This window comes from Ahaetulla prasina, chromosome 2, assembly GCF_028640845.1.
Source record: "Ahaetulla prasina isolate Xishuangbanna chromosome 2, ASM2864084v1, whole genome shotgun sequence".
Lineage (NCBI taxonomy): Eukaryota > Metazoa > Chordata > Lepidosauria > Squamata > Colubridae > Ahaetulla > Ahaetulla prasina.
In genome coordinates this window covers 157,616,490-157,643,934 of record NC_080540.1, presented here as the reverse complement: position 1 = coordinate 157,643,934, position 27,445 = coordinate 157,616,490, and the positions used below count along the sequence as shown (strand labels likewise).

The 27,445-nt window shown below is 40.6% G+C and overlaps 1 protein-coding gene across 3 annotated transcripts in view; it reads right to left on the bottom strand.

Moving 5' to 3' along the window:
- Positions 1 to 19,305, bottom strand: part of FMNL3 (formin like 3) — a 117,400-nt gene extending 98,095 nt beyond the window's left edge. For all 3 annotated transcript variants that reach the window (XM_058165984.1, XM_058165987.1, XM_058165985.1), the window contains exon 1: positions 18,979 to 19,305. In XM_058165984.1, coding sequence (XP_058021967.1) covers positions 18,979 to 19,290 — 312 coding nt within the window. In that variant the 5' untranslated portion in view covers positions 19,291 to 19,305. The remainder of the gene's footprint in view (positions 1 to 18,978) is intronic.
- Between the last annotated feature and the right edge of the window lie 8,140 nt (positions 19,306 to 27,445).

Below are 27,445 nucleotides of genomic sequence, written 5' to 3'. Positions count from 1 at the left end.
GCCAGCAAAGCTGACTGAGGAACTCTGGGAGTTGAAGTCCACAAGTCTTAAAAGAGCCAAGTTTGCAGACCTCTGTACTAGTTGGTACTTTATGTAGCTTCTCTGCAGGCTTAGCTAAGTTGAGAACAAAAAGGAAAAATAAAAGCAAGAAGGAGTAAGAAGGTGGCAGGTGTGGCAACATGCTGGTGCAAAGATGGCAGCAAAACTGTTGGGAGGTTTCTCTCACACCCCAATTCCTGTGGGGTCAAAGAGAATTAATTTAAACTGCAGGAGGAAAGATTTAGTTTAAAAATGTCAGCAGAAATTTTCCAACCATAATAATAGTCAAGCAATGGAACAAATTACCAGGGGAACTTGTGGAGTCCCTGTGATGGGAAGCTCTGGAAAATAGTCACATTGGCTTCTGTCTGGAACGGTTTAATTGTAATTCATGCTGGTCAGAGCAAATGTTTGGAAAGGACGGTTTCGATTCATCTATTTATTTACATAAAGATTTATTTGTCATATTCTACAAATGTTTTCAAGGCACACTATAAATTACAATTTGAGAACCCTAACAAAACCAACTGTTATCAGTCCAAAAACAACCAGCATGTAGGAAAAATGTCTATTTTTTTTAAAAAAAACCTATCTTGTTAAGAACAAATATTAATTTGTTGTCATGGCATATAAAACCATGGAAACCCCTCCCTGAAACGTCTGAAAAATATAGGCAAGTTGGGAGGCATCTGTAGGATCTAATGCTTATTTTGTCAAGCTGTCACAAGGCAAGTTCTGCTCCTTTTGTATGCATGTGCAACATCACTCACAGCATTGTTGATGTGGGGGAAAGCAGGAAGAGGAACGCTATGCACACCATCTCAAAAAAAAAATAGGAAAACATAAACCAGGTGCACAGTGGCTTAAGAACCATCCAATTCAGACACAGCTAGGTACTTTTTGACAAGAACATAACCAGAAATACTCAAACCCTAAAATCATTATGTTATGAAAAAGAGGTGATGCTCAAAAGAACAACTCTCAAAATGCCATCAGACAGCATAGGTAGTCCTTGCCTTACAACAATCCACTTAGTAGCCGTACAAAGTTACAAGGGCACTGAAAAAAATGACTTATGACTGTTTTTCACACTTCCAACCTCTGTACCTTCCCCTATGATCGTGTAATTAAAATTCAGCTGCTTGGCAACTGGTTCATACTTATGACCGCTGCTGTGTCCCAAACTCATGTGATCAACGTTTGCAACCTTTTGACAAGCAAAATCAACAGGGAAGCCAGATTCCCTTAACAACCGTGTTACTAACTTATCCCCGTGGTGATTCACTTAACAACTGTGGCAAGGAAAGTCGTAAAATGGGGCAAAACTCACTTAACAGATGTCTCACTTAACAACAGAAATTTTAGGCTCAATTGGGGTCGTAAATCGAGGACTGTCTTTATTAACAATGGATAAGCATTTGGCTTAAATTCTTCCTTGGATCAGATAGGATCCACAGTCCCAGTGCAAAAGCTAAGCCATTAATTGATTCAGAAGGCATTCTTTGCTTTTAAGCCAGCCCAGATTTTAAAATTTATTATTTGATATCAGAGGTGTCCAACAGTACTATGATGCAGAACACTCTGCATCATAGAGCAGTAGTATTTTGTGTTACGGCGTACAGCAAGTAAGTTAAAAGTTATTAAGCACAAAGTCATTTGCAGGCAGTCCTTAACTTATGACAGTGGGGACCGGAACTTCCTTTGCTAAACGATGCAGTCATTAAGTGAGCCGTCATAGGACCATACCCAATTTTACTTTCTTTGCTGTGGTTGTTAAGTGAATCACATGGTCGTTAAGTGAATCCAGACTTCGCCCATCCCCAACTGACTTTATTTGTTGAAAGCCAGCTGGGAAGGTCACAAATGATGATTATGTGATCCCGGAACATTGCAACTCTCATAAATGCATTGCAGTTGCCAAGAGCCCAAATTGTGATCAAGTGACCGTGGGGGACACTGCAATGGTCATAGGCAGTGGGCTGGTTGTAAGTCACTTTTTCAGTGCCATCGTAACTTCAAATGCACATAACTGCTTTGAATACCTGTACAAGCAACTTACATTTTTAAGTGTCAACGGGCATGTTGAGCTTCTGATGAGCAAAGCCAATGGGGGAAGCTGGATTTGCTTAACTTTATTTTTATTTAACTTTTGGCATCTACAGAGGTCATGCTATCATTGTTATACAACATCTGCTTAACAACTATGGCAAAGGAGGTCATAAGATCGTGTGAAACTCACTTAACAACTGCATCACTTAACAATGAAAATTCTAACCCCAACTGTAGTAATAAATTGAGGATTACCTCTTGTGAGTTTCAAGGCTAAAGGCGGATTTAAATCTCATTCAGCAACTTAATCTCTATATCATATTGGCTTTTTAATGAATATATCTGCTGCCTAATTTTCATTCCATCGAAAGACTATCAAGAGTACTACAAGCCCTAGCCCCATAAACTCCTAACAACACGTGCACACACTAGCTTTTACTTTGAAACAGAGAGCAAGCTGTGAGCATCCCCTTCCTTTAAAGTCAGGCATGAAATACAAAATGTTGGTTATAATTTTGCTGCTCCCCAAATAAGATCTTGCTTCTTTTAACCAAAACTACATAAAGAATTATGCATTTTGCCAGAAAGCAATCAGTACCCCCTAATTCACTGTCAGGGGCTCAACATTATTGGTAATCCTATTCCTTGTCTGCAAAAAAACAACAACCAAAACCCACCAGTTTCAGCCAAATTAATGAAGACTCTCAAGAAATGCTTTACAGTACATTCTACAACTTCCTTTAGCTTACATCTGACATAATGTGAGAAGAGATTTTGGAATTATGCATATAAGGCTCATATATATGACTGGATGCTGTTCCAGTGTGAAGGTAACCTTATTTATTTATTTAAAATGCATAAGGCTGCCTGACTCTATGACAACTCTTGAGAGCCTTACAACAATTAAAACAGTACTGAGATCATGTCACAAAAGAAAAAGAGTGATGCACATCCAGAAAAGAAAAGAAAAAAACCCAGCCTCATTTAGAATAGAATAGAATAGAATAGAATAGAATAGAATAGAATAGAATAGAATAGAATAGAATAGAATAGAATAGAATAGAATAGAATTTTTATTGGCCAAGTGTGATTGGACACACAAGGAATTTGTCTTGGTGCTTATACTCTCAGTGTACATAAAAGAAAAGATACGTTCATCAAGGTACAACATTTACAACACAATTGATGGTCAATATATCAATATAAATCATAAGGATTGCCAGCAACAAGTTATAGTCATACAGTCATAAGTGGAAAGAGATTGGTGATGGGAACTATGAGAAGATTAATAGTAGTGCAGATTCAGTAAATAGTCTGACAGTGTTGAGGGAATTATTTGTTTAGCAGAGTGATGGCCTTCAGGAAAAAACTGTTCTTGTGTCTAGTTGTTCTGGTGTGCAGTGCTCTATAGTGTCGTTTTGAGGGTAGGAGTTGAAACAGTTTATGTCCAGGATGCGAGGGATCTGCAAATATTTTCATATTCAAATATTTAATAACCCTACAAGAGGCTTGCCACTTATAACCCGAGGCCTGGGGAGAAAAACCATGTTTTTTGTAATCTTTAAACAAGATCAGGATAAAAGCCATATGGTTCTCTAGGACAGGGGTCTCTTAACCTGGGCAGCTTTAAGACTTGTGGATTTCAACTCCCAGAATTCTGGGAATTGAAGTCCACAAGTCTTAAAGTTGGGCAACTTTAAGACTTGTGGACTTCAACTCCCAGAATTCTGGGAATTGAAGTCCACAAGTCTTAAAGTTGCCCAGTTTGGAGACCCCTGCTCTAGGATATCTTCTTCCAAAGGGCAAATGCAACATAGAAGACCCCTTTCCTGAATTGCCTCAGGTATGATGAAAGTACGTAGAAGTTGGGTTCTTAGTTTTCCCCTCTTCTCTTTTTTTAAGCTACATCATTTACCTTATGATATTGTGATATTATCAGTTCAAGTGCTACCCTTCTCCACATCACTGGCTGCTTAGATATGGCAAGAAACAACCTCTCTTGTCTCATGTAAGCTGTGTTTCTCCTTATAGTGGCAAAGTATTTTTATGTCTAATCCATGCACTAGTACAAAGATGGTGATACGCAAATATATGTTACCGAAAATCTGTTACACTCCTGTGGGACTGGGATAAATTTCTAAATATAGAACGCTGCCTTAGAATGACTTTCATTGGCTTCTACAGGTTAGTACCGGGTCTGCTTGGAGTGAAGCAATTTTCCAGAGTGTTTATTTCTTGGTCCCACCACAAAATGCACCATGAAGATGGACATTAATAACCATATAATATATTTTGATTGCTCTCCATTTGGACACACACATTTAAAATGGATGCATTCTCTCCAGGAAGGACTTATAACAGGACATTTTGAAAGTTTAAACAGTAGCATTCTTATACACAGTTGGAGAAAATAGCACAAGACAATGATCTAACCAGTATCTGCATTCCTAAATTTCCTTCTACATTCTTGACCGGTTGACCCCATCTGTTCTTGTTAATAAACAAGTGTGAGTAGGCTTTGTGTGTATTATTTGTTACTCCATTGAATAAGAATTTATGCTAATATTATTCTTGACCATTTCCCCTCACCCATCCTCTCCACCACCAACCATTTTGGCAAATATAAAATTATTTCTGTTTTGCAATGCCGTGCTTCAATTCTGTTTTGCAATGATATAAAGTTATTGGTTAATTCTAGTAGCAACTGACAAATGAGGATGAACAAGAGCAAGTCACAGGTTCTGAAATTCAGCCAATATGTGTGTGATGAATGATCATCAACTATGCTGAAGGGGAAAAAAAGAACTTATCATAATATTCTTGCTAAATCGTTTTCCTTCTTTCTGGGCTTCCCATCCTGGGGTACTGTATGCACTGGAGATAGGAATGTTTGCTGCCAGCTTCCAAAAGGCTACCAGGATTTTTGCAGACAAGTAGTTTTTATGTGTATATTTACAAAGCCTATATATTGTTTGTATTCTGGCACTTCTTCCTTGATAGAAAACAATAAAAAACATGGGATTCACAGGTAGTTCTATCCACACATTAACCAGGCCCAACTCTATTTTGCTTTAGCAAACATGGTACATTAAATGACTATATTGTTTAGTCCACTACTTCTATTCATATCAATGTACAAATACCATCTGAAACAAAAGAATACAAAGCTGACAATTACTAAGACAATTTGCAAGTTCGTTAAGGCTCCTAATTCTTTGAATTGCCTCATCTGCTGTTACTAATACTTGTATTTGCCATTACTGAACATTCTAAATAAAGTATCCTTCATACAGAACTAGGTTATGTCTATCCAATCTCAAGTAGTACTTCCATCTGAAGATAATTATTACACCCCTGCCTTAAAAACTAGATACCAAACACAAAAGCAGAGTAACCAGTAATTTTTCACACTAGTTGGTAACTCTATTTCATTCCACTTCAGTCCAGTTGATACCAGATACAGGACAGAATTCACAATCCCAAGAATTTGAGCTTTGGTTTTTGAAAAAGCAAGCTTCTATCCCTCAAGATCACAAAATTAAGCTCAAATATAAATGAGCATTTTCAGTTGAAATCTAAAAAGCCGAAGAGGAAGCTTAAGCAAGATTTCCCATGACCAGGAGGTTAAACTACAGTGACTTTCATAATTCTTTATTCCTATGTTTGGTAGAGGCAAATAAACTGTTCAAAGTAAGCAAATCTTAAAACACTACAAGGCCTTTTTTTATTTATTTATTTTGTCACAACAGTATATATAAGCATAAGCATGAAACAACCATACAACATATAAGTGTATATATAATGAAAGGAAGCAATAGGACAGGAACGGTAGGCACTTTTGTGCTCTTATGCACGCCTCTTATAGTCCTCTTAGGAATGGGGTGAGGTCAATAGTAGACAGTTTTTGGTTAAAGCTTTTGGGGAAAAAAACCTTTTCTGGTAATAGATGTAGATATTTATATTTTTATGAATATTCTTATTCCCACATAGGGCTGTTAGTAAATATTCAGTGTCCACGGAATATTTGATTTAATTTCTATACCTTCCTCTCTTTTCCTCACTTATTTCCCAGGAATATCCAAATGAAATTCTGTTGATAATTTTGAACCCTAAATATATTATGCCAGCTCACTGCAGTTTCATCATTTGCCCCAGTTAAAAAGGCTTGTTTGAAAAGATTAAAAAAAATGATTGCTGAAATTATCTAGTTCAGGGGTATATCTAGTTCAGGGGTGTCAAACTTAATTTCATTGAAGGCCGAATCAGGGTTGTGTTTGACCTTGGAGGGCTGGGGTGGGCATGGCCAGTTCGACGACATCTCTCGTGTCAGGGGTGCTTGTGGTGGCCTGAGCACTCTGCCAGAGAAAATGGGCTCCTGAGTTCCATTTTTGGCTGCGACGGCCTCCTGCAACCCTCTGCCAATGAAAAGGGAGCTCGGAAGAGCCGCACGTGGCCCTTGGAATCTCCGTTTGGGCTGGTCCTTCACTGTTTATAGGGTGGCCCCGCGGGACAGGTTTAAGCATTCCATGGGCCAAATCCGGCCCCCAGACCTTGAGTTTGACACCTCTGGTCTAATTTAATGAAAAGAAGGACTGGGGTGATATGATAGCAGTATTCCAGTATTTCAGAGGTTGCCACAAAGAAGAGGGAGTCAAGCTATTCTCCAAAGCACCTGAGGGCAGGACAAAAAGCAATGGATGGAAATCAATCAAGGAGAGAAGCAACCTAGAACTAAGGAGAAATTTACTGAGAGAACAATGAATCAGTGGAACAATTTGCCTCCAGAAATTGTGAATGCTCCAAGTTTTTAAGAAGAGATTGGACAACCATTTGTCTGAATTGATACAGGGTTTCCTGCCTGAGCAGGGGGTTGGACTAGAAGACCTCCAAGGTCCCTTCCAACTCTGTTATTCTATACTCTATATCCACAGTAAGAATGCTAAATTGAGAAATAATATTTGAATACTGGAATACAATATATATCGCCATATTGTGAATGGAACATGATTATAGTGACCAGAAGTCCCGCTTTTGGCCGGACAGTCCCGCTTTTTAATAATTTGTCCCGCGTCCCGCGGCAATTCCAAAAAGTCCCAATTTTTTTTGGTTTCACTCCCATTCTGAAAATGGGAGGCGGCAACACAAGAGGAGGAGGCGGAGAAGGGGGAGTGGCGGAGAAGGGGGCACGAGAGGGAGAAGAGACACCGCTTGACTTCACCTGAGAGGAAGAGAAGAGCCGAGAGGAGAGCCGAGCCTGCCTGGAAGAGCGGAGAAGCAGCAGCCGCTCCTCCTGCTTCAGGCAGGTGGCAAGACTCAGCATGCATGCGCAGCCCCCCCCCCCATCAATGGTGTCCCACTTTGCCATCGCTGAAATCTGGTCACTTTAAACATGATATATGGGTTAGCAGCCAACTACAGTGTGGTTGAGAGGCCCCCAGATTTTATTTATGCATTTAATTTTAAAAATGTATTGTTGTTAGGGATTGCCACTATGCTTTCTGGCAGGAAATTTATACCCTTAAAAAGTGGAATGCATGACAAGAAGAAAGTCAACAAATAAAGCATTTTTTATTACCACACCTCTAGACTAAGGAAATATGTGCTGAATTCTGCCTGTTTGCTGAAGTTACAGAAGACTTGCTAGACAGAATTTCTGCTCTTAGAAAGCAGAGGAGATCAAACTGATGGAAGATGGGAATCAGGAATCCATTCTTGGCTCCCCTAGTTTAAAATCCCAGCACTGGGAGAAATAAAATAGCAATCTGGCAATTATTAGAGGGCAAAGCTTGACAGGGTTTTTACATTTTTTATTTTGTAGATGGGTCTCTCTTGCCTTCCCATACAAATATTTCCAGAGCGGCTAACAATTAAAACACAAAATAATACCGTCTGGAGAAAAACCAGAATGTATCCAAAAAAGAACAAGCAACAATTAGACGATTCAACTTTCCCAAACCAAACTTCTCCCTCTTTGTCCACCCCCACACCATAGTTTGAAACATGCTCCTCGAAGATCCAAGCACACTTTGCAACAGAAGAACCAAAGCACTAGAAGTCTCGATTTAGCGGCAGCTGCCATCTAATTATTCCTCAATTGCTATTTTCATGGCGTAATTACACCTTCGCGACATGCTGGTAGCAGATTTGAAACGTTTAATGATGGGACACCCAGAGGACCTCCATTTGTAAAAGCTACACCAACTCACTTCGCTTCCTCCCAGCTTGCTAACCCTTCACCGGCATTCTCTCCGTATTCCCATATATCCTTCCGTACAAGCTTTCCCTTCACGTGCCCTTTCTCACTGCTATGAGCATCAGTGCAGCAGCCATTTTGCCAGCCCCAAAGAAGGAGAGAGATTGTAGCACAGGAGTTGCTAAGCAACCATGACGGCAATTCTCTCCAATATCTGAGTATCCAAATTATTAGGGCAGAGATCCACATTTTCCTCTGGAGTCCAATCCAGGAGGCTCCTCCTTTTCCTCAGAACTGAGGATAAGAGTTCCTGGCTTCTTGCCTCATTCCCCAGCTCCCTATCTAACAACCACTTCCATTTTCCATGAAATAATACTTCCTAATTTAAACCCGGCCCCTTGATGAGATGCTATTTCCCAAAGAAGTGATGCAATATGACTGCAATTCCTGCAATGCTGCTGGGCTACAGTCTGTGCATTTGGGCCTCCGTGGGGATTTGGCAGCCAATCCGACAAACCAAACCTTCCGAACTGGTTCCCCATTTGCTTTGCCAGGGTAGGAACCATGGTTCTCTCTTCTACGCCTGTTTCCCCTTTTCCCTCCCCACCCTGAGAGAAAAAAAGGGTGTTCCTTCCAGATGAAATGTTGCAAAGAAGCATAAGTTTCTCTCTCCTCTGCTGGAAATACGCCGAGAGGAAACCAATAACTATTTCCACCGCTTTTTTACCCAGCCCTGTATGGAATTAACTGTGCAGGGAGGGATGCCATATGCTTCTGAAACGTCATGCCGTTAGTAACTGTGTCTATGGCTGTATGGGAAATTCAGCCCCTTGCCAGGGAGAGCTCCCTTTGAAATTTCAAACCGGAAGTCCAAATGCTGAAATGCAACCTAACCAGCCAGCTGGATTCCATTGAACGAGGGTCTTCTTGAGTTTTTTTTTCCTTCGAACTGAGACCAACGCAGAATTGCTTCTCAAGTGTAGCCTTCAATCTAACACAGACTTGCACCGATTAAAACTCTCTCCCTCTTTTTTTTTGCAGTCAAAGCATGCTTAAGAGTTATTTGCTCTCTATATTCAGCAAACCTCTGGTTCCTTCACCGAAAAAAAATCCACCATGATTCTAGCTCAGTGATGGCTAACCATTTTTTCCTCAGGTGCCAAAAGCGTGCGTGTGTGCCCACACCCATAATGCCCCTCCTGCACGCCACCCCCTACACATGTGCACGCCACTCCCGTGCTCCCCTCCCCCAGGTGCATGCACACACGACCCTCCCCCTTTTTGGCCTCACATCCCAAAACAGTGCTGTGGGGGGAAAAGCCTTGCCTCCCAAAACAGCACTGGGAGGAGAATCTTGGGAGATCTGGGAAGGCATGGGCAGCAGAAAGTGAGGGGAAAGGTAGCTCCCCCGCCCATGCATGCGCGCGCATCTCCCGCTTGCAGAGCAGAGATCCAAAAATCAGCTGGCCGGCGGGAACCATGTGCATGCACAGTGGAGCTGACCTGGGTGACAGCTCATGTGCCCGTAGAGAGGGCTCCACATGTGACCCACATGCCATAGATTCGCCATCATGGTCCTAGGTTTTAAGGTAAAGGTAAAGGTTCCCCTCGCACATACGTGCTAGTCGCACATACGTGCTAGCCGACTCTAGGGGGCGGTGCTCATCTCCGTTTCAAAGCCGAAGAGCCAGCGCTGTCCGAAGACAGGTTTTATGATTGTTCAAATAAATCAAGTCTTTTGCAATGCTGAAGCCATGCCAATCAAAGCTAAAAAGAAATGTTCAGGAAAAAAGCAGCTTATTCTGTTTCAACTCAGGCAGGGTTCTTTTACAGAACTTTGAAACCTCAGGTAAAAATGAAATAGTGCTCCCCATTTTTCAACAGGTATTCAGGTATTAACCAAGAGTGGGACAACAAATCATATAAATTAAGATCTATAAGTAACTGAGTGGTTTAAATTTACTTAGTCTGTATTATATGTACATACAAGTAACTTAACCAAAATTCACTGGAATGCTAGTCTACCAAATAATGTTAACCACACCTTGCAACCATTCCCAAAACAGCCCTAGTCCAAAAAAGCCAAGCTTTGACAAAGGAAAACATCTCTTTTTCAGCAACGTCTTTCATATCAAAAGAAACATCGTAATTTTAACATCACGATCAGAGATTCAGGATCAGAGGTAGTTTTCAGCAGATTCTGACCAATTCTGGAGAACCGGTAGCGGAAACTTTGAGTAGTTCGGAGAACCAGTAGTAAAAATTCTGACTGGCCCCACCCCCATCTATTCTCTGCCTCCCAAGTCCCAGCTGATCAGGAGGAAATGGGGATTTTGCAGTAACCTTCCCTTGGAGTGGGGTGGGAATGGAGATTTTCCAGTATCTTTCACCTGCCACGCGCACCAAGCCACACCCACCAAGCCATGCCATGCCCACCAAGCCACACCTACAGAACTGGTAGTAAAAAAAAATTTGAAACCCACCAGTGTTTAGGATATGGAACAACTGCTAAAGTCTAATTGTACAGAGCTGGTAAAGCCTGTCGTTTTGAATCATTTTTTGCATTCATTGGGGAAAAAAACAACCCTAGAAAGTTAACGTGTTGGGAAGATAGCTTCTTGTTTCTTAAGGAGAGGTCTTTGATCCTGGGAACCTGTACCTGAAATCAGAAATCACACTGCCTGCCACTTGATTGGTCATCACAGTGAGAACCAAATCTCAAGTGATTCCCAAATTCATATGTTATTATCAGTTTATCCACAGTAGCATAAAATATGTTTATAAAGACAGATTGTAAAAAGTTGCATTCATACTTCAGTTATGTGGAAGGTAGATGTTTGCAGGCCTCTCTGAGAGATCATTTCTATATTTTTTTTCCCAGTCTCAGCAAACGCCTCTGCTTATGGAGTAATTCTAACATTTCAAAACATCATTTTCCCAGCCTGTCTCAGTGAAAGCTTGTTCCCTAAGGAAGGGTGGGTCCAGACCATTTAAGGTTTTAAAGGTCAGTAGCAGCTTCTTAAGCTGTATCTGGAAACAAACTGGCAAACAATGCAATTCACTTTCCAGTGGTGTTGTGGTTATGCTCTTCCTCCATCCTCCAGACAGCTGTGGCAGGTTTTTCATTCATTTTTGTAATGTAGGAATCAGCCATCAAGAGGGGCCAATCAAGTTCCCTAAGGAGCATCAGCTAACCTTACATTGCAACAACTTTCATTCCCAAAGGACCTCTCTACCAGAAAAATAGAAAATAATTGTTGGTCAAGCATTACAGTTACTAAAATGCTGCCAAAAAGTGATATAAAAGTATTTTATAGTAGATAAACAAACAATGAATACAGATTAAACATGCATTTCTAATAATATCAAAATGCAGAAACATTGAAATGCAGTAACAAAATTCACTTTCCTGTGTAATTATCAATTGATTTAAAAATAGTTTACATGAATACTATAGACTGTAAACTTATCTATCACATAAGAATGACAACCATTATGGGTGAGACTCAAACTATTTCAGGCAATGTCTATAAAAGCAATTTTAATATAAAAATCAGATCTGAGGCTTTAATTGCTACTGTATTTAGTTATTCATTTTTGGAACAAACATAGATACTTATTTTTGGAACAAATATAATTATTCCTACATTATTTTTGGGATATTGTTAACCCAGCTTTCCTAATCCGCTGTCCTCTAGAAATTCTTAAATCTTTGAAACAAGCCAAGCTAGAAAAAGAAGAATTAACCCATGAAATGTTATTACATGTAATAGTATTTAAGTCTACTGCTCAATCTGGTCCTGTGATCTCGCTTAATTGTCAGCAGTATAGGTAGTCCTCAACCTATGACCAAAATTGAGCCCAACATTTATGTTGCCAAGTGAGAAATTTGTTAAGTGAGTTTTTGCCCCATTTTACCCCATTTTCTTGCTACATTTGTTAAATGAATCGCTGCAGTTGTTAATTTAGTAACACAGTTGTTCAGTGAACCTGGCTTCTCCGTTGACTTTGCTTGTCAGAAGGCTGCAAAAGGGGGTCAGGTGGGCCCCCCCCCGGGACACTGCAACCGTCATACATGTGAGTCAGTTGTCAAGCATCTGAAAGGAAATCATGTGACCATGGAGATGCTGCAATGGTCATAAGTGTGAAAAATGGTAATGAGTCACCTTTTTCAGTGCCGTTGTAACTCTGAATAGCCACTAAACAAATTGTTGTAAGTCAAGGACCACCTGTATTCAAATTAGGAAGAGGGGGTGGCAGAGTAGGTCATCTTTTTTCTTATATGATGTTCCTAATTCCTTCGGGTTTAAAAGGCTGTACTAACATTGGCTATCATGGGGGTGGGAAGTCTAAAATGGAGGCTCTGGGGTTTCATTAAAGCCCCATTGTATAACTAAAATGTTATATATATATTTTGTCTTTTGAAATTTATGGCTTTCTTACAATCAGATTATTTTCATGTAAAATAACCGGAAAACCGCTTTCTATGCTATGAGAAAAGACCAAAATTAGATCAAAGGGCAAAGATAATTCCTTGACAAGGATAGCTCTGGGAATTTAAACCTCTGGTATATATATTTACAGGCAGCACATAAAGCTGTTCTACCCGTTGTATAAGGCAGGTTGCTGCTATTTCATATTTAATCAGAATTCACATTCATTGGAAGGGTCCAATCCATAGTCTGTGAGCAAGCCTTTTTTGTAAGTGTTCAAAACTGTACCAGAAAATATGATGGCAATAAGGGAAGAATACTTTCCATAAATTTTCAGAAGAGAAATGTATCAATAAAATCCATTTCAAATTGGTGAGATGTGGCAGAATATATATATATTTTAATTATGAACAACTATGGCATGCTAAGCACTGAATGGACTTAAGTCATTGATCAATCTTTAAAAGATTGATCTTTTCAAAACCGGAGAAAACAAGCCCAAAACTTCTGCTCTGCCCCTCCACAGACATCATTGCATTTATGTTGTTGTGGCTCTTGGATGCCAAATATAATGTTTAAAAATGTAATCTCTCACTACACAAAGGTTCCTCACCTCTCATCTATAACACACAAAGAACAGGACTTGTCCAGGGCTACAATTTCTAGAGTAATGTAATACATTTTCAGAGATACAGGAGAATTAATAAAAATCATAAACTCTAGTGCTTTTCCATAGTAACACTACAATGAAGAAAAAAGAGCAGCAAAAAGCCCTAAGACCATGATGGCGAACCTATGGCACGCGTGCCACAGGTGGCACACGGAGCCATATCTGTGGGCACGCAAGCATTGCCCTAGCTCAGCTCCAGGACACATGCATGCGCGGGCCAGGTGATTTTCGGGCCTTTCGGGCCCACCGGAAGCCAGGAAATGGGCGTTACTGGCCTTCAGATGACCTCCAGGGGGGTGGAGAAGGCCATTCTCACCCTCCCCAGGCTCCTAGAAAGCCTCTGGAGCCTGGGGAGGGCAAAAAATAGGCCTACTGGGCCCACCGTGCCACCGCGTGCCAAAAGTGGGAGGAGCGCGGGGGGTCGCGCATGCATGTATGGGGGCGGAGCGCATTGATTATGAGTGTGGGCACGCACATCTGTGATCCCCCTGCACTCCCCCCTGCTTTTGGCATCTGACGGCAAAAAGGTTAGCCATCACTGCCCTAAGAGATCAAACTAAAATGTTCCAGCCTAGTATCTGAGATCTGGAACACATAACACACCATTCGCACTGGAGAGTGGATTAATTTGATCAATTACTAGTTAGTTCAGAACTGTTGCATATTATGCCAGAGGAAAGCAGCATGGCTGACAGACTCAGTATGAAGTGAGTGCTCAAATTACCTCACAGAATGCCAAAATGTATCTTCTTCTGTATTACACTTACAATGCTGCTTAAAACTGCCTCCAAGAAGGTTAAAACTGCATCTGCTTAAATTATGAACTGGAATTCATCAGCCATAAAGGTTGAGACCTTCATAAATACAGGCTGCTCTTTATTTTTTCCCCCAGAACCATGTGTGCTCTACCAAGACCATCCCACACACATTTATGCATATTAAACATTATAATTCTGCATCCAGTAAATTCAAATTCCATATTTAGTTTGGAACTAGGAACCAGAGCAATTTATGCTAATTGATCAAACTTGCATATATTTACCTATTTTGCAGCATTTTTGTGTAACATTTGCATTTTCTTCTACTTGTTAATCTTTCCCACAGGTATGGAAAAACAACCTTCCAATAACTAGGAATGTTATTATGTTCAAGCTTGTGGTTAGCTAAATCTCATTTTTATATTATAGTAGGCTTTATCTAATGCTTTCAAAAACATCCTCAGTCATAAAAGCTAGCCAAAGATGTGCTTGTTTTTAAATCTGAAATAATCAAACTAAGAATTTCAGGATGCTGAATTCTGTACTTACATTTGGTGCTCTTTCTCATTCTAAATTGCAAAATAGGACCTGCAACATTACATTAGTAGATTTTGGATGCTGTCATGGGCTGTAACTCAAAGGTAGAATGGTTTGCATGCAAAATTTTCTAATGTGTGGGCCCAATATCTCCAGTCAATGAGTGTGGAAAGCTACTGTCAATCATAGTGGACAACTAATGGGACTAGAAGCAGCAATGGTTTCTTTAACAGTTTATTAGTGCTTCTTTAATCCAGTATCATGCACTTTTGAATTACCATCTTATTTCCTAAACTGGCAACATTCAAAGAATAACCTACCCATTGACAAAAGATTCATAAAGAAGAAAACTATGTATCACATGCTGTCAACTTCCTCTCATTCTGACATCACTGAAGTGGAATTTTTTAACAAACAAACTCTCCATTAACTAAGGAAAAATAACTGCACGGAAATCCCATCCCCCCAGGTATACAACCACAAGTATCACTAAAAGCTCACCAATTGTCTTGAAATCTCAAACACCCACAGCGACAGTGTCAATATTTTTATTAAAATTCTCAGAGAAATGTTCTTTGCAAGATCAATAAATGTGCCTAATGTGTCTGTTAATTTGTTTAATTATTATAGAAGTGTGTTTGATACATGTACCTGAATTACACAAACTTTTTCTAATAATAGACAAACTAAATTCTTCTATTTAAATTCCTAAGAGAAATGTTATGCAGGCTGTTTAAACCCGGATCGCCGTAGTTTTCGGCCAGGGATAAGTACGTTCTTTTCTGTACTTACATTCTGGAGTTTCTAATGGAAAGGCATCCGCTTGTCCTTTAATATTCCTACCCCATGTAGTCAGGGAGGAGGGATTTAAGGAAATTTTTGCCCTTTAATCTCCCCCTTCCCAAGTGCAAAATAGTTTTAAAATGTTACACACACTCACACTCCCAATTTGAGCTCTGTGATCTGCAAGTATGCCGGCCATAGATTGTTCTCCCTGTGACAGTCAAGCACCCTATCTTAATTTTTCTCACCTATATGAGAGAATGAGACCTGTATTCCAATGCATATAGCAGGCACCAGGAAAAGGTTACCCTAGCAACGGCACAGAATGGATTTGTCTTCATGTGGAATTCTGAAGTGTTTCTTATCAATGTATCAGCAGAAGGGACGTGCATGATTTTGCAAACTGTTTTGTTGCAAAAACATCTTTAACATGTAATTTTCATACTGGAAAATAAGGCAGCATTCCCTGCCAGTGCTACCTTATTTTACAGGCTGAAGATGGAAGATGTTTATACGGGACATTTTTATAGATCTTGTACAATTGGCCATACAAGCTGAATAGGTAGCCTTGAACTCCGCGTCATCCTGCAATAGCCAGCAAAGTCTTGCAACTAAAGGAGGATTAAGAATGCAGTGAAGATGCTCAACCTATCTCTTCTATGAAGCTCTGCCAGAAACTATAGATAGAGGGAGTGTATCTCAATCCATTCTCAGAATATACCAAGGGAGGACATTTGTTGACTCTATTGACAAATTCTTATCCTCACTGTTGGCAGCCTTTAGCCCTTCAAACATTGAATCTGGAAGGGGAACATCTGCTCTTTTTTTCTTTTTCTTTCTTTCTTTCTTTCTTTCTTTCTTTCTTTCTTTCTTTCTTTCTTTCTTTCTTTTTTTTGAAGCTTACAAGTTTTTACAAGAAACTCAATGGGTGAAGAAAAGTTCACACACCAGACCTTCCCGGTGCAGTCAAGGTGCAAAAGTCTAAGGCTACAAGATACAAAAGTGGCTCTTCCTGCATTTTTGGCAAGTGACTGGTCAAGGCTCCTCTCAGCCTAAACTAAGGATAGTGGGAGGAACAAAGTGAACAAGAGCTACACAAACTGCCAAGAATTCCTGGGAAGAATATTAAATGTAACTTCTAAAAACACATCTAATTCCACATTCACATTTCACCCCAATATACTTATGGAAGTAGGAGGAGCCACACAACTCTTCCTTTCTTCTTTTTATGAAGAAGTCACAAGGTTATCCTCCAGTCTTTTTAGACCAGGGGTCTCAAAGCTGGCTGAGCAAAGCTGGCTGAGGAATTCTGGGAGTTGAAGTCCACAAGTCTTAAAGTTGCCAAGGTTGGAGACCTCCGTTTTAGATTACATTTAACACTTTCGAAAGTAATTCCACCACATTCATTCTTAACATCGCAGCTGTTAGTACAGATTAGGAGTCTTACTAGAAATCTAAATCAATCCATAGATCACATAAACCCTGTATAATCCCATATTGCTTTCTATTTGGATTGCGTAGGAATGATAAAACCACATTTTAGGAAGGTAATGCAATATTATAGCCAGCATCATCATCATCCCTTACATCAGGGGTGTCAAACTCAAGGCCCAGAGGACAGATCTGGCCAGCGGGGTGCTTAGATCTGACCCGTGGGGCCACCCTGGAAATAGCGAAGGACCGGCCCGCGGTGCCTCTGCCAGTAAAAATGGAGTTTGGGAGGGCTGCGTGCTCCATTTTTGCTGGCAGAGGATTGCAGGGGGCCGTCCTTCAAACGTTTTCACTGTTTTCACTGGCAGAGTGATCGGGCCACCACAGGTGTGCCCCCCTCTAACACAAGTGATGTCATGATGGCTATACCCACCCTGGCCACATCCACCCCATCCCCTGAGGGCAAACAGAACCCTGATGCGGCCCTCAATGAAATTGAGTTTGATACCCCTGCCTTACATCGTCATGGTTTGATTAGCCATGGGTTTGTTTTTTTTCAATAAACCATAACTGGTTAAGTTCATACAACATGTAACCCAAAATCCAAGGTTTAACTCTACAAAGGCTAGGTCCACAATATGTGAGTTAAACTGAAACCAAACAAAGCACATTAAGCTTTAGAACCTTGTGTGAATTAGGCCATAGGTTTCCAAGCCACAAGATTCTGGGTTAACAAGATCAACTGGATTCACATTTTTAAAAAAAAATTATGAAAATCCATCAGTATGTCTTCCATCAGTTTGGGCAGGACAGGACTAGACCATATATATCCCAGACAATGTTGCTTCATAAACTTTTGCCATTCAAATCAGTCCTGGGAAGAAAAAAACCCAAACACTGCAGCATTTCTGTAGGTAAAGCCAGGTTAGTGGGGGGAAAAAAGAAAAGAAATCAACCAAATTCCATGGTTGCAAGGAAAAGTTAGGATGAACAATGAAGGGGAAATGGGAAAAAAATCTTTTTTAAAAGGATATCCTATGTGCAGTGGATAAAGGCAAGAAAGTTGAAGGAAATTAGTATCTGCTGACATTTCCCATTAGAACTGGAAAATTACAAAGGTTAGATAATAATAAGAATAGAATAGAATAGAATAGAATTTTATTGGCCAAGTGTGATTGGACACACAAGGAATTTGTCTTGGTGCATATGCTCTCAGTGTACATAAAAGAAAAGATAAAGCAGAGACAAGGAAAAAAAAACACCAAGAAGGATCACTGACCCCCCAGGCTCTTAATTGAAAATCCACCTTGGGCCAGAATAGTGTGAAATTTTAAGAAAAATCTGCCTGCCAGCAGTGACACATTCCAGGTAAATTAAAAACTGGGCATCCCTCAAAACCAAGTCTCAAGCCTCTGTGGGAATTGAGTGGATGCATAAAAAAAAGAGATACCTAAAGGACTAGCAGCATGAGCAATGCAACCTGGAGGGAGGAGGATGGGGGAAAGTATCTAACAGGGGGAAAAAATGCTAACTGACAGACAAGAGGTGGATGCGATTACCTCTGAAATGACACGATCCACCTGAAAGAACGGCCGCCTGGCTGGGAATCTCGCTCCGCAGGGAAAATAGTTGAGCATACAAGTATAGGCGACGGGCGCAGAAGAGGAACCGAAAATCCGAACCACCAAGAACAAGTGGAGAGGTTAGGGAGGCAAACACCCCCCCCCACCATCCCCAGGATTTGGGCTTCGACCCCAGCGAAAGAAAAGAGATCCAGAAGGCTTTTTCGCATCTTTTGTGACCGGGGGGTGGGGGGAATGTCTGGAAAAGTTGGGAGAGCGGGAAAGGGAAAAGGAGCAAGGCACTAAGGCTGGCGATCCATCTCTGGTCCTACAGAGAGGCGGCTCGAAAAAAACCGATTTCCAGCAACGCTGGAGATGCGGACGAGTTTATTTGCAATAAAGGCTGCGAAGTCCCCGGGGTAGCGGGGGTGGGTAGGGGGGTGGGTGAGGGAGGCGAAGAGGAATCTATGCAGGGATCTAACCGGGGGAGGGAGGGGAGGAGGGGTCTCTCTCTCTCTCTCACCAGCACCATCGCGAATCGCTCTTCCAGCTCTCCCTGATCCGGCATGGGAACTCTTCCCGGCGGGGGCGGCAACATCCCGGGGCTCCCGCCCGGCTCCCCGCTCTCGGTGTTCCCCATCCCCGGCCCAAGACGGCTCCAGGGGAGGCGGGGATGGCTCGGCCCGTCTGGATCGTCGGTGTGGAAGTGAGCCGCCGTGGCCAGGCAGCGACAGCTACCTCCCGATCCCTCCCTCCCTCTTGCGCCCGGCCTGGGACAAGAACGGGGGCTGTCGGGACCGCCCCCCGGCACCGCCCGCCCGAAGACATCGTCCATCCAATCGAAGAAAGTCAGGACGGCTCCTTTTTCCCGACCCTCCCTCTTCCCCGGGATGCGCTGCCCCCTTCCCAAGAAGCCTCCCCGTCCACACGTGGCGCCCCCAAATTGCAGGCGCGTCGGCAAAAGGTCTCCTCGCGACGAGGTGGAAGTTCAGCACCTGAAGAGGGCGCTTTGTTTGGAGGCGACGACACCCCAAAGATCCCAAAGAACTTCGCCTCTTTTTCCCTGCAGGCCCAATCCTGCTCACACGGCTTGCAAATAAAGCCCCTTGGCTTTCAATAAGGCTCGACTCCCGAGTCGCAAACCGATTAAGCCCCAACTCATTAGCCACTTTTAGTTTCACCTTCATTCGGGAAGGAACTTTGGGTGAATAATGACAATGCTTCTTTAGACTCAAGTTCTTCTACTCGGGATATCTACATTTACTTCGAGATCGGTCCACTCCGTTCGGATTGTCGTATTAGACTTGGGCTCCGTGGTCCAAATGGCCCCTTTCTACTTGTACGGTGCTCTTTTTGAGTCTAGTCCTTTCTGGTTTCAGCGAGTATCACTCGGCCATGCAAAAGGAGCACGTACTGGGAATCCGGCAACTACACGAACTACTTTAGGTATTTTTTATTTGTTTGTTTGCAGAAATGAAATTCGATGGTGGAGAAGTGGGGAAAAAAACCCCAAAACTACGACCTAAAATCTTGAACATACTTCACACCGGGACCCCAGACCGTAACTTATGAATCCTCCTGTAGTTAAAGATTGCACCCCTATACGAACTCCGGAGCACAGAATAGGAGTATGTGTATCTTTAGACATAAACCCGCCTACACACCCCTAAACCGGAGTTCGGTGGAATTGTCTTCTCGAGCAAACTGAGAACTTGAGGCTGCATCTTTTTCTAAAAAGACGTGACTCTGAAAATGTACGCCTCGAGCCCTGAGACTGAGAGACAGGATCGAGGTGGAACCTTGCCTAGGAAAATTACACGCCTTTCCCCGGGTCTTGTACACGCAGTAAACTGAGTCAAGAGGACAAAGGGAGCCGTTACTCAATCCTGCCCCTCCCACTGCGAGGCATCTGGTATTTGCAAGAGGAAAAGAACGGCTGCCCCCTAATGGAGGAGGTCGGAATGGCAGGGGTCCTGACCGTTCTTCGTTTCAAAGGGCGCATCTTTGCTCGGGTTTCAGATGAGCACTTACAGTAGATACGGATGGCAGAATTGAGGCGGCAGAGCTGTGTCTAAGTGGGTCAATTCACTAAATCAGGCGCCTTGCTCTACTGTGATTCCCATCATGCCCAGCCAGAATCATCATCTGGGAGTCCTTGGTGCAAGTCTGAGCTTGGTTGTTCACTTGCAGAACTTTCATTACCTGGCTAGATAACATCATCACTTTAAGAAAGATTTTTTTATCAGGGTGTCTATGTTACAGGCGTGTTCCGTTGGTGTTAGTTAGTTGGGTAATAGAAGGTCTGCAGCAGGTGAAATCCAGCAGGTTCTGACAGGTTCTGGAGAACCGGTAGCGGAAATTTTGAGCCGTTGTAGCGGAAATTTTGAGTAGTTCGGAGAATGGGCAAATACCACCTCTGGCTGGCCCCAGAGTGGGGTGGGAATGGAGACTGCAATATCCTTCCCCCAGGAGTGGGGAGGGAATGGGGATTTTGCAGTATCCTTCCCCTGCCATGACCCACCAAGCCACGCCCACCAAGCCACACCACACCCACCAAGCCACGCCCACAGAACCAGTAGTAAAAGAATTTGGATTTCACCACTGGTCTGCAAGCAGACAACGGAGCTCTGAGAGCACCGAGAACCCTGAGCTACAGTGGCAGCACAGAAGGAAATGATTGGACCTTGAATGATCCAACCAATGGAAAAGTCTGCACTGAGAATGCAGAGAATTCTGGCATTGCAAATACAGTTCTTGGAGTATAAGGAGTCTGTTGTACCTGTGAAAATGCTTCCCAGAAGTTTTTAGACTTGAACTTCTCAAATCCCCTAGCCATTGATCCTCCCCGTTCGTCTCTGTTCATTAGAGTACAGGTAGTCCTCGATTTACAACAGTTCATTTAGTGATTGTTCAAAGTTGCAACAGCACTGAACGACTTATAATCGTTTTTCACGCGAATGTTGCACCATGCCCTTGGGTCATGTGGTCAAAATTCAGGAGTTTGGCAACTGACTCATATTTATGACGGTTGCAGTGTCTGGTGATCATGCAATTACCTTTTGTGACCTTCTGACAAGCAAAGTCAATGGGAAAGCCAGATTCACTTAACAATTGTGTCACCAATTATGTGACTCATTTAACTGTGACAAGAAAGGTCATAAAATGGAGCACAATTTACTTAACAAATGTTTCGTTTAGCAACAGAAATTTTGGGCTCAATTGTGGTCATAAGTCAAGGGGCCGTGGTAGCTCAGACTGTAAAGAAGCCTGTTATTAGAACACAGCAGCCTGCAATTACTGCAGGTTCAAGCCCGGCCCAAGGTTGACTCAGCCTTCCATCCTTTATAAGGTAGGTAAAATGAGGACCCAGATTGTTGGGGGGGCAATAAGTTGACTTTGTAAAAATATACAAATAGAATGAGACTATTGCCTTATACACTGTAAGCCGCCCTGAGTCTTCGGAGAAGGGCGGGATATAAATGTAAATAAATAAATAAAAAAACTACCTGTATAGGCAAATTTCCTTTAAGTGTGTGGATAGTAGTAAAATCCGCTGGGAGCTGTCCCATACATAGAGCATACCAATTTATACTGTGTTTTACAGGCTTTTGAAAGCTTAATGCATTATGTTAACAGCTCTTTTAAAATAACATGTTTGATACAGTTAGAAGATACAAGAACCACGTAAAACAGTAGCAAAGAAGTATAGGGCATCTGTATTTTTTATAGAACTGTACCTGTAGAACTGTAGAACAATTTCCAAAGAGACATTGTTTCTTATCTCTGCATTACAGGACACATCTGCCATAATTCCTTCATCTATATACTATTAAAAATATTTGAGCTTTTGCTTTGTTTTGTATTCAAGTAGTCTATGATTGGGAATTGTGATCCATGCACATCTGGAAGGTACAAAGTTAGGACAGGCTGTTGCATTCCCAGGAAGGTGTTTCCCCCCCTCCCATACCTAGAAGAGCTAAATATTTACCAAACATCTTTCACATTATGTTGAGGAAATAACTACAGCTATTGGTTTATTTTACTAATCCACCTATCCACCTATCAGATTAAGTGTCTCTGAGAAAACTGATATCCCTAACTGGAGAAATCCAATTTAACAGTTGATGAAGTAAACTCCCGCATTACCTAATTAACACCTTGGGGTGCTAAATTTTTATTAGGACTTGCTCCTAACTGATCAACATTATTAGATCAATACAATTGAACGTGTCCAGAAATATTTTACAAGAAGAGTTCTCCATTCCTCTGAAAACAACAAAATACCTTATCCCACCAGACTTGAAATCCTAGGCTTAGAAAACTTGGAACTCCGTCGCCTTCGACAAGACCTAAGTTTAACTCACAGAATCATCTATTGTAATGTCCTTCCTGTCAAAGACTACTTCAGCTTTAATTGCAATAATACAAGGGCAACCAATAGATTTAAACGTAATGTAAACCGCTTTAATCTAGATTGCAGAAAATATGACTTCTGCAACAGAATCATCAGTGCTTGGAATACTTTACCTGACTCTGTGGTCTCTTCCCATAATCCTAAAAGCTTTAACCAAAAACTTTCTACTATTGACCTCACCCCATTCCTAATAGGACCATAAGGGGCGTGCATAAGCGCACAAACGTGCCTACCGTTCCTGTCCTATTGTTTTTCTTTTCTTCTTCCTATATATGTTTATATGTGTATATACTATATAATCTTTTTGTATGATGTTGTGACAAAATAAATAAATAAAATAAATAAATAGATGTCAGTGCTTAGCTCCCTGTTGTAAAAATCTGAACCTGCTAACTTCTGCAGATAAAGATTTTGTGCAAAGAGTAGCCAAGGAGCATAGCTTCAATTGTTAAGTTTTGGTTTTGATTCAGAAGTTTGTATAATTTGAAAAGTAACTATTACCATGGCAAATTAACTGGGAAAAGCTACTTTTAGAGGATCTTTTGAATATGAAAAACAAGCTTCCAAATTATTCGTATCAAATTATCAAATTTAACTATGCCTTTTCCCTACAAGCTGGACAAAAATATTTTGCTATTCAATTCTAATAATACAATACACACAGACAGATAATAGAATAGAATTTTTTATTGGCCAAGTGTGATTGGACACACAAGGAATTTGTCTTGGTGCATATGCTCTCAGTGTACATAAAAGAAAAGATACGTTCATCAAGGTACAACATTTACAACACAATTGATGATCAATATATAATATAAATCATAAGGACTGCCAGCAACAAAGTTACAGTCATACAGTCATAAGTGGAAAGAGATTGGTAATGGGAACGATGAGAAGATTAATAGTAGTGCAGATTTAGTAAATAGTTTGACAGTGTTGAGGGAATTAATTGTTTAGCAGAGTGATGGCTTTCGGGAAAAAACTGTTCTTGTGTCTAGTTGTTCTGGTGTGCAGTGCTCTATAGCGTCGTTTTGAGGGTAGGAGTTGAAACAGTTTATGTCCTGGATGTGAGGGATCTGTAAATAGCCCTCTTCTTGATTCATGCAATATACAGGTCCTCAATGGAAGGCAGGTTGGTAGTAATTATTTTTTCTGCAGTTCTAATTATCCTCTGAAGTCTGTGTCTTTCTTGTTGGGTTGCAGAACTGAACCAGACAGTTATAGAGGTGCAAATGACAGACTCAGTAATTCCTCTGTAGAACTGGATCAGCAGCTCCTTGGGCAGTTTGAGCTTACTGAGTTGGCGCAGAAAGAACGTTCATTGTTATCCTTTTTTGATGATGTTTTTGATGTTAGCTGTCCATTTTAGATCTTGCGATATGATAGAACCTAGAAATTTAAAGGTTTCTACTGTTGATACTGTGTTGTCTAATATTGTGAGAGGTGGAAGTATAGAAGGGTTTCTCCTAAAGTCTACCACCATTTCTACGGTTTTGAGCGTGTTCAGTTCCAGATGTTTTGGTTGCACCACAAGGCTAGTCGTTCGACCTCTTATCTATATGCGGATTTGTCATTGTCTCGAATGAGACCAATCACTGTTGTGTCATCTGCGAACTTCAGTAGCTTGACAGATGGATTGTTGGAGATGCAGTCATTGGTATACAGAGGAAAGAGAAGTGGGGAGAGCACACAGCCTTGGCGGGGCCCTGTGCTAATTGTACAGGTATTTGATGTGATCTTGCTTAGCTTCACCTGCTGCTTCCTGTTTGTTAGGAAGCTTGTGATCCACTTACAAGTCTGTTCCGGTACCTGTAGCTGGTTTAGCTTAGTTAGAAGAGTGTCTGAAATGATGGTATTGAATGCTGAACTAAAGTCTACAAAGAGGACCCTTGCATAGGTCTTTGGAGACTCAAGATGTTGTAGGATGTAGTGCAGAGCCATATTAACAGCATCATCTGTTGATCTATTTGCTCGGTATGCAAATTGCAAGTATAATTAATAATTATACTTAATTATTATATTAATTATATTAATTTATTAATATATTTATCAATTAATATTATTTAATTATTAATTAAGAATTATTATTATTATATTATAATAATATAATAATTATTAATTATTAATAATACTTAATTATTATATTAATTTATTAATTTTATTAATTAATTAATTAATTATATTAATAATTAATAAAAATAATAGAATGACTTTAAAGCTAATGTTTATTAGACCTATGAAAATAAACCTATTAATTTCTATTGATTTAAACTAAACTAATATCTAATCATAATAGTAATCACATTGCTTTAAAATGATATCTAACATACTGGAAGACGATGATTTTAAAATGCAATATATCTAAATAGCAAAAAACACCCTATGATCAGAAAATAGATATTGCTGGCCTGGTTAACATTTCTTGTCAATTAGATTGAGATCTTATCCAACATCACTCAGAAATGGTTTCTTTGTAAAACTGGGAGGTTAGGTTTAAGCTGATTTACACAGTACCCTTGAAAGTAAGAGATGGGTAAGGGCGCTAGGAATAAACCGTGAAGAAAGACGTTTGACGGTTTACTGTCTCAAGGGCCTGAAAGGTATCATTCCTCTAAGACAACCAAATAATATAACAGTGGGACAAAATAGATGCCCTCTGCTTAGGGACTTTTGTCCGCATGATGTACACTGTAAAGTATTACTTTCATAAATAGGAAATATTAGAACTCTAACAAATTCAAATCAGTTATTCCACACCCATTATAAGCTACCTCAAAAGAGCTCTTGACTGTTTATAACCCATTAAGGATAAGTGGAAAAGAGATAATGCATTTAATTGACTGTTTCTTGCATGCGTAAGGTTTATTTCCATGAAGTTTGATATTCATCATCTGAAAGGAATAACTTTCTACTATTGAAATAGGAGATTTTGCTGAATATAAAAAAGATGAAGTCTTTAAAAACATGTTAAGATAAGCAAGGTATTCTGTAATGACTTTGTCTAGATGAGGGAACCAATGGATATGAAAGACTTTGTGATGATGGCAAATGGAATATGTCATCCCAAGAATTTTAAGCCAGAGCACATCCTCTCAACTAAATTCTTGTGGGTGGGTGGTAGATTAGAGAAGTCTGAAGTTCCACTTTCAACTAGGAAATAGGGAACTGGAAAAATGTGTTGGGAGTGAAGCTATGGATTCTTATTCAAGTATATCTTCTACTATCCAGAATGACCGATTTAAGTAACGGTAATCTCAGTTGAAGAATCCTAGAGCTACCGTAGTATCAGAAGAACAACCTGGAATGGTTGATTACTATATGATACTAAATGCCAAGGAGCTAGTTTATCTAGAAGATCACCCAAAATTAATTTACTTCAAAACTTTAAGCAAATCTTAATAGATACTCACAAAATCAGAGCTGAGTATTTTCTATTAAATTATCTAACAAAAATAGTTCTAATGAGTACAGAGATGTACCCAAGTTGAAAAACTGTTTTATCAACAGCAAATATGTGCTTTATGCAGTATACACAGTTGAGAAAGGCTAAGATTGTATCATCTTTAAATTAAATAATAAAGATTAGTTCATTCTTGTTTCCAAACATTGTCTCATTGACTAAGGCAATCCAGATTATCCCCGTGTTTCATTGTGTCACATTACTAAAAGAAACAGGGGAGTTCCAAATCAGGAAAAGGGTTGGTGGGAGCAGAAATATATGAAAGATCTTAAATTATCTAAAGCAGGTCAGCATAACGCCTGACAAGCAGCTTTGTGCAATCCACCAATGTTTGTTTGTTTGTTTTTTTAAGTAGCAAATTTAGAGCCTCCATTGCCTTCATGCCCAGCACTTCTGCCCTATTCCATTACCTGCAGAAGAGCTGGTCAGCACTCCAGGTATTTCTCTGTGGCCCATAAGGATTTTTAATTTATCACGGTGGCCCTGCAGGACAGGTTGTTGCCACATATAAAAGAACACCTGGCACATCTAAACTCAATCCTGGCTTGTTTGTCCAGCATGGAATCAAATCATTAATTCTTTCATCACTAATCAACCTAGAAGTATTAATAAAATAGTATGTTCCATATTGATTTTCTCTCACTCTCTTTCAAATTGCACTCAGTCTTTCCTGATTTTGCTAGGCTCCTCAAAGTTTCTTATCTCAAACTTTGCATGGGTTTTATTCCCTTAGAATGAAGAGCACTCAAGGGCTGATTCATTCTTTATGCTGATAAAACTCATCTATCCTGGTATGAACACTAGTAGAAAAAAAAACCAGAAAGCTGCCTTCTCCAGTTTGGCACCCTGCAAGTATGTTGAGTTTTTTTGTTTTTTCCTTCATTGCTAAGAGAAATGCTAGATGTTGCCTTGCCAACAGAACTACAAGATACCAAGTTAAGAAAGGCTACTATAAAGCTTGAAAGAGAGATGCAAGTCATTTAAACGTGCCAACACAAATGTCGACGTGTCCATTATTTGCCTGAAACTGGGAATCAAAATGAAATTTCTTCCCATGTTTGGGAATAGTCTTTAACTATTTTAGAAGGACGTGAGCATAATCTAGCTAAAACCATA